The following is a 12002-nucleotide window of genomic DNA, read 5'->3' as shown; positions in this document are numbered from 1 at the left end:
ACATCTTACACGTGTCTGTTACTACTTGCATATGTGCTACAATCTCATACAACCATCTACCAGGGTTTGTAAGCCATAAAAGGCAGTAACCAGCCATACACGCGAACTGTTCTTTTGTTGATGGTGGCGCGGCTGTATCAAGTTGATCCAAGTACTACATAGGTGGTCGTTGTTACCGCCTTCCATATCTTCATGTCCAAGCTCTTAGCTGGTGTGCATCCCTTTCCCTGGAACTTTGACTCAAACGTGTTTATGTAAATTCTGGTATGCTCCAAATCATTGACATACTAGTGGTCATGGTATGCCTTCAGTCAGGAAATTTTCTTATTTTCAATGCCCGAAGGCCGAAATGTATGCTGCTGAATCTGCCCATTCACTGCCGCAGAAATCCTCAAATATTTGTGTATGTCGCATATGAACGGTGGTATATGTATGGCTGTGATTTGTACTATCGGAGTATCATGGAAAACATCGTGTTTTAGCGAAATTCGACTGAAGTCAACTGAATAAGCCCTGGCCAAGACAAACATGTATGGTACAAATGTGTAATGTGTGACACAACATACAAGGGTATTATAACGAAGACAAAGCAGCCTCCTGTTCCTGCACGTGTGCCAAGACGTGCCATGCGCAAGACGACTCAGATCGAACTGAGTGGCATGATCGTGTATCACTAGCGTGTTTCTTGGAGCATACATCACCAGGTGAAAATTGAGTGGGATCCAGAGAAGAAGGTGTCTGTCAGGACCTACAACCCATCCATCCTCGTTTGCTATGACAGAGACCAGGGTTGAAGAATCCTGGAGAAAGGATGAGGCGGAATGAAGAGCGTAGGATGGGCTAGGTGAAAAGCATATTGCAGGCGCTTTGGAAAGGTGGGGCTGGTTGAGAAATTCTATGTCCCATACACGGATGGTATTGTCTTCTGAACCAGATACAATGCACTTGCCATTGGGTGAGATTGCGACAGACAGAACACTTCCGGTGTGCCCTTGGAAAGTAGGGCCCATTCCCTGGCCGATCTTCATATCCCACACCTGGATCATCTTGTCACTTGAACCGGACACAATGTGGTGCCCATTTTGTGAGATCGCGACAGAGCTAACCCAGCCGATGTACCCTTGCAGAGGGGCACCTAATGCCTTGCCACTCCCTTTATCCCACACCCGAACGGTTGCGTCAGCTGAACCAGATACAATATGTTTCACGTCCTGTGAGATTGCAACAGACAAAACATAGTAATTGTGCCCTCAGAGAGGGTCACCTACCGCTTCGCCAGTCTCCATATTTCACACCCTGATTGTCCTGTCATCTGAACCAGATACTATGCACTTTCCATCCAGCGAGATTGTGACGGACTGAATCCAGCCAGTGTGACCAATTTGGAAGACTGCTCACAATCTGGTTCGAGAGTGGGAGGGGCCCCTGAGATCCTGCAGAAGCGATTAGTCCTATTCACAGCACACGGGACACATTCAGATTTTAGATTACGCTTACCTGAACAGGCTGGAACTTGCAGCCATGGGTTCAGGGTTTGGGGGTTGTCGAGTGCTTCGAGCGAAGCGCTTGGTCACCTTGCCAATTGAGAGCTTGAAACCTGACCTTAAACCTCTTTCATGACCCATTCCTTGAAGGCGAGAGAGAGGACGGCTGTAACAATTAGATATGATATAACTGCCAATGTCAAAGTTCATGCATCGGGATTGACTGTCGTCCTGCCTCTCTCCTCTACCAAATGATGATGGTCTGAATGACTTGGCTTCAGCTGCCCCCAGCATTTCTTCCAAGGATCATCCATCTAGTAAGTGAGAAAGATATGTGGATGGATGTGCGTGTTTTGGTGGAATGGAAGTAGGAGGCGTGGTGGTAGTGAATAGGATCGACAATGAGGGTTATTATTAATCATGAACATTGGAAGCGCCCAACAGTTGTTGATTGGCAGCCCCTGAACGTTGAACTACTATTAATAGCACATTATCTCACAGGTTAAACATTAATTGGGCAAATTTTAGGCCTGTTTAAGCTGAAGCCCTTATCAAATTTTCCCGCATCATCATTTGCAGCTGTGCCTCATCTGGTGGTTCGAACGTCGCTGTGCTGTATTTCAACCTATACAACAGCATTGGTTACAATATTTCTCCTGAGACAAAGATGGAAGTTCAGCGTGAGTGTCCAGTTCCTGCAATATCAATGGTGAGTCCGGTTGGATAACTTATTAGGAACTAGCTCGGAATCTGCTTCAGCGACATGACAGGCGTGCATTTCCCTAGAAGTAACTTGATCCTCAACTCACTGTTGGTGCACAAGACACACACGTGATGACACGACACGGCCTGGCGAAAGGAATACCAACCATGGACAATTATAAGTTGATTTCCCAGACCCTTCAGTCAAATATCCTGTAGAACCCTGTCATAGGACACGTACATTGGCCTGTAAAACCAGGCCTACAGTACACCGGCCGATGATAGTGGGCCATCCTGGTTCTGCAATATGCAAAACTTGGATAGGCCACACTGTAGGGCACCTGCATATTGATCCCACTACTGCAATATGCAAAACCTGGACAGGCCGCACTGTAGGACATCTGCATACTTATGCTGGCCGGCCCACTACTGCAATATGTAGAACCTGGACAGGCCAGGGTGTAGGATATCTGCATACTGGTGCCGGCCAGCCCATTGCTGCAATATGCAGAACCTGGACAGGCCGGAGTGTAGGATATCTGCATCCTGGTGCCGGCTGGCCCATTGCTGCAATATGCAGAACCTGGACAGGCCGGGGTGTAGGATATCTGCACACTGGTGCCGGCCAGCCCACTACTACAATATGCAGAACCTGGACAGGCCGCACAGTATCAGGCCTTTTTACAATATTTTCTTTTATTTATATTTTTGCATTTTAGCCATACAATGTGGTAATTACCCCACAATACTCATAGCATCTCCATCGCATTTTTGGCCACCTACTGTGGGAATTTCCCCAGAAAACCCAAAAATAGATTGCTCCTCCTCCCCACACTATCCCCACACTCCACATTTTCGCATTTTTAGCTACCTACTGTGGGAACTAGGGGTTGGCGTTGCCGACTAATAACCTTGCTCTGGTTGTTCCCGCGTCGTCGTTTTGTTTTCTCATCCCCGATTTTATTCTGTACTATGTACATGCTTGTCGCCTAGTGTTACATGTATGAAAGGGACGATATCAACTCAACATTGAAATACAATAACAATTTGGCCTTCACTTTGTGTTTCTGTACTTCAGTGAGCAAATAAACCTGAATAAGTAATCCGAATCATACTACTTGTGCAACCTTTTGCAGCTGTGCGCGGCTGAGCTGGCAAAGGGTAGCTTCATCAGTGTCGGTTGACGATGGACGGGACATTTCGTCGTTGGATGTATCTCATGTTGGCTGATTAATGGTCTTTTGTTTTGCGCAGTGTAGGATTTAATGTATCATGTTCGTCACTTCAAGGTACATGCAGAGTCAATTGGTTCAAGCCGAGATCTCAGATAGAGATCAATAGAGACAAATAACTAAGTACGACATACTCGATATTTTGGTTGTTGACGGTCTGGATATTGATGCTCAAAACCAATCTTCGACGTCCAATGCTATTCATCATGATAAAGGTCGAAGAGATGTTGCCGCATCCCGTTCTTATTCCCATTGAATCTCACACAGTACATGGCCTCGCAAACGTGCGAACCTCAATAGTCACACGGCAATAGCTGGATGGATTTAGCAGTGTCAACAAAATTCTAAATGATTTAAAACGCTGTAGGTGTTACGCTGTAATGAGAACTCATGTCACCGTCATCGCAAACTATCAACAGCGCATCGCAATTTATTGCGGTGCGCTGTTGATTATTGGGGTGTCAGACGGTCGCAATGGTCATGTGAATATGTTGTGTTGTTTACGACCACAAGTCATGCTACATTTATATGACCTTGCTCCGCAAGGTAATTACACCACTACTCCCAAAACATCACCTATTTGGGAATCTCCACAATATCAATTATTCCCACACCCTCCCCACCTCACTGCAGCTTCACCACCACACCACAATAGGTCCCTGTGCATATATGAGTAGTAGTTTAGTATATACATGTATAATATAATATAATAAACCACTTTTTTTGTCTATTTGTGTGCCTGCTCCTCCTCTAGGGCCCTTTCAACATAGGGTAGGTCACAAAACAATTTCGCATTTTTGCCCCTTTGATAGGGAGGTGTTCTTGGATGTTCAGAACATGTTTATGAGCATATATAAGTAGATTCTCATCTTTATTTGATTCCCTGAAGTGTCCTAAATCAATAGATATAGCACATATGTAAGAAAACACAGAATATGTTTTCATTTAATTATTTCTAGGTGAATAGACTTGGAAAAGTTATTCCCAGCATCTGTTCAACAATAGGATCAATGTATTAGGAGCCCAGGACCATAGGATAATCTCCTGTTGCATAATGTGTCTCCCCTCTCCTGGTGGTTTACCCCCTGTGAAATTGTTTTCTGTAGGACCAGACATAAATTGAGGTAGGGGGTCTATTTCTATGTATATTTGAAGTAGATCCATCATATAGCTGGCCCAGGACACACATAGGATCCTGCTACAGGAACAAAAACATAGAAAATCACATTTTTGACATTTTCAATGTTTTTAAGTATCTTACACCTGCATAAATAATGCAACCTGTTCATATATCATTAGCATAGCATATATACTTGCTTTTTATGCCAAGGATCAGCCCTACATAGGGCGCAAATTTGAGATCTGATGTACAGAGGGTATTTCTACTGATAAGAAGCCTACATAGTAACTGAGCCTGTGATAAGTGATCTGAGACCTTTGATACCTCCTATATATGTCCCTAATGATTAATCTGACATTTTAGAAAGATCTGTGAAGGACTGACTGAATGAGAAGTAAAATAACATATGTGTGAAAAGTAACAATTGACATCTTTTTACACAAAGTCACATCTATATATGGTACAGGTCAAATATTTCATTAAAAATATGTAGGATACATGGTGAACTACTAAAGGAACCTATACTACATACTGCCCTGAGGTTGGAGGGTGGTGGAAGGGGTGTGGTGTATATTTGAGTTAACTCCAGCATTAAAGTCCTACCACTGCCCAACTGACTATTTTCAATGTTTTGGGTCTCTGAACTTTCCCACACTCAATTTCTTATCTATTTCACTTCCTCAGCACATGATTCTTGTTGGATTGTTTTGTAAATTTAGATATATGATAGTGAATGTATTTTGAATCTACTCCAGGTGTCTGATTATTAAATTTCGATGTTTTAGAAGTATAGGCTCCTTATCAGTAGAAATACCCTCTGTACATCAGATCTCAAATTTGCGCCCTATGTAGGGCTGATCCTTGGCATAAAAAGCAAGTATATATGCTATGCTAATGATATATGAACAGGTTGCATTATTTATGCAGGTGTAAGATACTTAAAAACATTGAAAATGTCAAAAATGTGATTTTCTATGTTTTTGTTCCTGTAGCAGGATCCTATGTGTGTCCTGGGCCAGCTATATGATGGATCTACTTCAAATATACATAGAAATAGACCCCCTACCTCAATTTATGTCTGGTCCTACAGAAAACAATTTCACAGGGGGTAAACCACCAGGAGAGGGGAGACACATTATGCAACAGGAGATTATCCTATGGTCCTGGGCTCCTAATACATTGATCCTATTGTTGAACAGATGCTGGGAATAACTTTTCCAAGTCTATTCACCTAGAAATAATTAAATGAAAACATATTCTGTGTTTTCTTACATATGTGCTATATCTATTGATTTAGGACACTTCAGGGAATCAAATAAAGATGAGAATCTACTTATATATGCTCATAAACATGTTCTGAACATCCAAGAACACCTCCCTATCAAAGGGGCAAAAATGCGAAATTGTTTTGTGACCTACCCTATGTTGAAAGGGCCCTAGAGGAGGAGCAGGCACACAAATAGACAAAAAAAGTGGTTTATTATATTATATTATACCGTGGACGATCAAAAAATATACTATTGAACTTGATGCCTGCCCGCCGCCCCATGAACTTTTTCTTTGTACTGTACCAAAGCTGCAGGCTATCGTAAGAATCATGCCCATACTTCACTGCTTCACCTTCATGCCAAATATAGAAGTTCATATTGCAGTCTACTTGGGATACATTACGCGTTACAGGGAGTGGGGAAAGAGACTAAAATGCAGAAAGGACATGGTTGATATAATGAACGACTAGTGCACATTCAGACCCAGCCGGCAATACCCGACCTGGAAGCTCGTGGCTTGCTGCCGCCGAATTCCAGCTGAGTTTGAATATGTAGTCATTCACTATATCAGCGCACACCTTTCCTTCTGTTGAATCTTTCTCACTTTCCAATCACAAGTAACGCTAGGTAATTCAGGTAAGGCTATTCACTCCATATCTTATCGCTCATCTTATTGGTTTATAGGTTTCGCTCTCTGGAACATATTTACATGGAGTCATTCTATTTTTACGACAACACCATTTCCTGAATGGTAAGTATCTTCGAAAAATTTGATTCCACACTTTAATGAACTGACTGCTACATAGCTTGCCTTAGCTCGGACTTGGCCTGTAGTCACTCGCATCCAGCCAAATATTTGTTCGTCCGTTAATGTATAATGTTTCGCTCGTCTAATTGAACGAATCACTCATCTACTAGAGATGATCAGAATCAGAGCACTCTGTTTGGAGCTATCACTATTAAGTGGACATTCGCCTATGCTGAATATGGGTGCTGCCTACCAGCCCTGACGTTAGTCACCATCCGTACTTGGCGGTGCGCATGTGCATATTTTTTATTTTATTTTGTTTATCGTCTGCTGGGTCAAAGGTTGACATTAGTACTATTGCACTTCTACACATTGTTTTAAGTCAGTGTTTTATGTTTTATGTTGTTTCAGTAGTCCTCTTTGCTTTGCGATGTTTTTGCCAGGCGATTGCCACTATATTAATTTTTGATGGCCAGCCAGATCTTTTGATGGCCAGCTGTCAAAACGTCTTATTAAAATTTTGCCGGCATTCGCCACCACGATTTCCATACAAATCTTGCTTCAGATGACCAACACGACTAATTGACCCATCTTAATTCCAACCGTCATTTGCATGATGATGTCGGTCCCCTCCTGTCTCCCACCATTCGACAGTTTAGCTGCCCGAATTGGCATGTTTGAACTCTCCAATATATTAACACATGCAAAATGGCTAGAATTCTTCATAAGACTCATACCAACGGAAAAGGTTAGTTCATAGTCTATACAGCATCCATTGGCGCATCCTGATATGTTATGTAGCTCCGGACTGAATTATATCTCCTGCATCTTGTCCTCAAAGGTCGAGCCTATCTAGGTGATATTTGGCAGATAGTTGCAGGACGTATGTTGGAAGCACAGAGGGAGGAATCATTGTGAAGTACTGCTGGGGATCACACAAGCTGCTGGAGCATAGAGCGAGACTTCATGGAAGAGAAGAGGGACTGCTGCCAGCTGGAGGTGTCTCTGTGCAGCCAAGCCATCTCTCATGTAGAGCAGCGCTGGGCAATGCGTAAGAGACTACAACTTATACAATAACGATGGTCTGACATGATAACTCTTAGCAATGCATCCTAATGTAGTACCAGTCACTGATGCCGCCTATTTCACAGCAACTTCACAACATATCATCAAACCCGTAGCTACCTGTTCAGTAGCTGCGCGAAACAAGTGTGAAACTTGGTTAAGGAGGCAACAAACTAACCCCATCCCACCTAAAGACATTGCATCGATCGAAAGTGGCTTGCCTCTAATCGGCTTTCCTTCGACTCTTGGTCATTTTGCCTTTGTGCACCTCGAACCACGAATGCTGGTCACCGTGAATGTCAGTGTTTTTTGTAATCTGCTTAATTTTGCTTTTCACTTTACGTTCTTTGAAGTCCGATGGCCCCTCGTTCAGCCTACAGAGTACATGGATTACCACATGCCTCCAAGAGGCCCTCCAAGAAGCACGCAAAATCGAATTATCCACGCAGGCGGGACTGATTGCAGCGTACCTTGACGTTGGAGGAAGCCATACTTGCCATCGTAATGCCCAATCAGAGTTAATTTTCTTGCGTGCCAAGATGCGCCGCGCGCAAGCTGAGGCAGCTGTTTATACTCTGGCCCTTGAAAATTCCCCTGTGTCAACCTACTCGGACAGCGGTAAGCGCAAACTAGTTGCAGTGGTTTCTTTAATCGCTGATGGGCAATTATGGATTCAGATTCATCACCACGCCCAATTCTTCCTCAGCATTTACCAGAGGAAGTCCGTCGTTACATGGAGTGCATGGATGCCGAATCAATCGACTCTCGCGCTGACTCTGACTTATGGTAACCGTGTTATGTTTATTTTAGTCTTCATATCGGTCACAGTGTTCTATGAGTGTACATCCCCACATCTAACTACGAAAGCTCAGTGTTAGGAATATATCTCCATGGTCCAAGAAGGAGTACGGACTTGCAAGCAGACAGGGTGCATCATCGTTATATATTTAACACTACTGCATAAGCCGTCACAGTGGTTACCAGGCACATATCTTTATATCGTTTTTGTGTATCACCAATACGTATCACAGACCTTGTAAAATTTGTACGAGTATTGGTCAGGATCTACTGCACTTATATTAGTATCTAGCGCACACATGGGAGGCGATGGATGTTGTCCTTACAAATATCGGCTTGCGCACGTCGGAATTGCTTCCGCGGGATTCAGTAAATGCCGTGCGGTATTACTAAATTTGGAAATTGACAATGTTTGTTGTGACAAATTGACTTCGGGTGCTACCGACTGAGTTTAATTTCACAAAGTCAGTCACTATAAATAATACCCCACTTTGGATATTGTTCCTCTTTCCAATTTCTATCATCGACCCCATAATATACATACAGTTATTACGATACTACACATACCATTACGATATCAAGTATACTTAGGTTAGAACAACATATTTGTGCTAGTTGAAGACGTGTACTACGTACGAGAGATGTGACTCATTCAAATTGCACACTTTGAATTAATGTCAAAGATGGTTGCTTATCCGGTCAATTCGCAGATTCAAAATCGAATGACATCATAGGCTAACATGCTGTATCATAGCAAATGGTGTGGAACATTGAGACAGTATGTATATTTTCTAGTTTGCTGCAACGGCTCCTAACCCATCACAACGAGCATCAGGAATATGTTGAAGTCGGCACGAACATCCTGGGTGTATCATAGTCAATCATCCACTTATATTGATTCCTAGTCATACGGATGAAGTTTGTCTGACGATCCCCTCAGGAATACACACACCTTCGAGGATAGTACACCGCAGGTATGTAGGTCCTGCCATGAAATTTCTCAATATTCACTGAAATTCAAAAATTAGCTTATCCGTTGTATCTGTGTGTGTAAATTGACTTACGCATGTAGCCGCAACTGCCTGTTGTGCATTCGGAGACGTACTCCCCCCAGCACACCCCGTCAAAGCGCCGAAATATCGACACCTCCACGTACATGCTACCTGTTGCGCACAGGCAACACGGGTAACAAAACATATGTGCTTTGCGGTAAGCCTCGAACAATGAAGGGTGTATTTTCCGCCCATATCGATCGGTTGGCCTGTAGAGGGTGAACCTGTGAGTGAAGAACCTCTTTCCAGGAAACAAATCAATTGACCATTGAAATGTCACCAGTTCCCTGGTTTGCGCGTGGTAATGAAGTATACCATGGCGGCATGTGAGAATCCTCACTAACATCTCCAAGACCTTAGGATCGACTTCGAATTCTCCGGAATCGAGCATGGAGCATTCAGAACATGGAGAAAGCGGTGCGGACATGTCAGGCTCTGCAGAAAATAACCTGAACAACTTTTTATATATAGCTATGCTTCCTTGTCACTTGGTTATTGCTGTATTCCGCCATCCCAATCGTACTGGCCTGGCTGCCACCAAGTGCACCAGCCCCCATTTCAGATCGCCAGGGGCTTTGGCTCATAGGAATATGGCACTGGGCGGTAATTACGCTGGCGGTATTCGTTCCTGCATTAGCCCTATTACGTTTTGATAAATGGTAAGTCCCACGGCTTTGATAGTATCATCTTTTGCTCCTGGCTCAGCTGTACACACTCGGTTCCGTAGCAGATCCATGGTTGGTCCACCAAAGACACTATTCAAGTGCACTTGCACGCACGAGTTCACTCAAGCAAGTGTGTATACAAAGCACCAACATTCATGCATGAAAGGCAAGAAACAACTATTCTCTGCTTTATCGAAAGCAAAAGATTTGTTGGGCTCTGTCAAATGGTCTCGACTGTCTGCTAACGGCTGCAGACAAGATGTGTGCACTAGCATGGCATCTTCAAGTCCGCAGGTCCGCTGTCTGCAAATCCCCTCCTTATCCTCCGACCAGCTGATTAATGCAGAGGTTTCGCGAACTTCATCGACCATTACCCCCGGGGAGATGTCATGCTCAGATTCTTCGTTGCAAGCTGATGCACAAACTTCAATGTCTGACATCCGACTTGAAACTTCGTTTACTGAAGTAGATGATGGTCTACCATTGGTGCAGTGTAGAAGCCACCGTGTTGGTGTCCCTCTACCCATCCGCTTCAGACAATATGAGGATGTGCTCCCTCAGCTGCCTCCTAGCGTCCCTAGCCACATCCCACGACAACCAGAGGCTGGTCCACCCGCAAACTCTGTACAAGATGCTCCTTTCCGTACATCAAGAAATATATTTGGCCTGGTACGCCAATTTTTCTCTTCAGTACCGCCAAGTCACAACCCGGAAGAGGCCATGACGCTTCAAGACATCAGTTCTATCCCCACCCCCTCTCCAGGAGACTCAGATACTACTACAATTCCTCACAATAATTCCTTTCATCCGTACCCCAATGAATCTTCCTTTAAGCTTGGTCACTGGTATTGGAACGGTAGCGCGCAGAAATCACACCAGAGCTTCAAGGATTTGCTTGATATCGTCGGACGTCCAGACTATGATCCGGACGATGTGCGGCATATGCACTGGGATAAGATCAATTCCCAATTAGGCACAAGTGTTAGTGAGGGAGAAGAATGGGAGGATGAGGATGCTGGATGGCACAAAACGGAAGTGACCATTGACGTTCCCTTTTCTCGAACAACAGCTCAGCCGGATATTCGATCTTACGTTGTGGCGGATCTGTACCATCGGTCTCTCATGTCTGTCATCCTGTTAAGAACGTGCTCAAGGGTCAGATCCGAAGGGCTTGGCTTCAGCTCGTGCGCTGCGCCCCTTACCCGAGTATGTGCCCCTAACTTCCGAAGGCTGTCGAACGATGTCCGAAGGTTACCGGACGATGTCCGGAGGGCGTCGGGCGATGTCCGGAGTCTGATGTCCGATGCGCGGGAATTCCGGCGGACGTTCGGGAACAAGAGATAAGACTAATCCGGACGAAGTCCGAACTAGAAAGGAAACAGCAGAGGACTACCAAAGGTAGAGGCAGAGGTGACGAGTCTATAGGAATCAATCCTAAGACGAGCGGAGGTCGACGAGAGAGAAACTCAAGTCAGATGGAGGAGAGTTTCGAGTTTCAGGTTTTGGCACTCAAAACTCGGTGATTTGTGCAATGAGTGAAAAATGGACATGTTGTGTACATATTTTCGGGTCTCGGGCTTCGGGCTTCAGCACTCGGCACTCGGAACTCAATGATCTGTGTAATGTAAATGAACAATGAACATATTGCACACCCGGTTTTGAGTTTTGGGTTTCGGCACTTGAAACTCAGTGATTTGTGCAACAAGTGAAAAATGGAAATGTTGCATACATATTTTCGGGTCTCGGGCTTCGGGTTTCGGCACTTGGCACTTGGCACTTGGTTATTTGTGTGATATAAATGAAAAATCAACATGTTGCACACTGGGTTTCAAGTTTCATGCTTTGGCACTCGAAACTCGGTGATTTGT

The 12002-nt window shown here is 44.2% G+C and overlaps 1 protein-coding gene across 1 annotated transcript; it reads left to right on the top strand.

Moving 5' to 3' along the window:
• Positions 1-7520: 7520 nt before the first annotated feature.
• HD556DRAFT_1437395 (uncharacterized protein) lies at positions 7521-8409 on the top strand (the record flags this gene model as incomplete). The annotated part of the gene is made up of 4 exons (XM_041305698.1): positions 7521-7605; positions 7658-7917; positions 7973-8237; positions 8297-8409. The coding sequence occupies 4 exons, from the start codon at positions 7521-7523 to the stop codon at positions 8407-8409; spliced, it is 723 nt and encodes a 240-aa protein (XP_041165981.1).
• Between the last annotated feature and the right edge of the window lie 3593 nt (positions 8410-12002).

Source organism: Suillus plorans (assembly GCF_016647745.1).
Source record: "Suillus plorans strain S12 chromosome Unknown HD556scaffold_4, whole genome shotgun sequence".
Classification (NCBI taxonomy): Eukaryota; Fungi; Basidiomycota; class Agaricomycetes; order Boletales; family Suillaceae; genus Suillus; species Suillus plorans.
The sequence above is the reverse complement of the archived record's forward strand: the minus strand, read 5'-3'. Positions and strand labels throughout refer to the sequence as shown.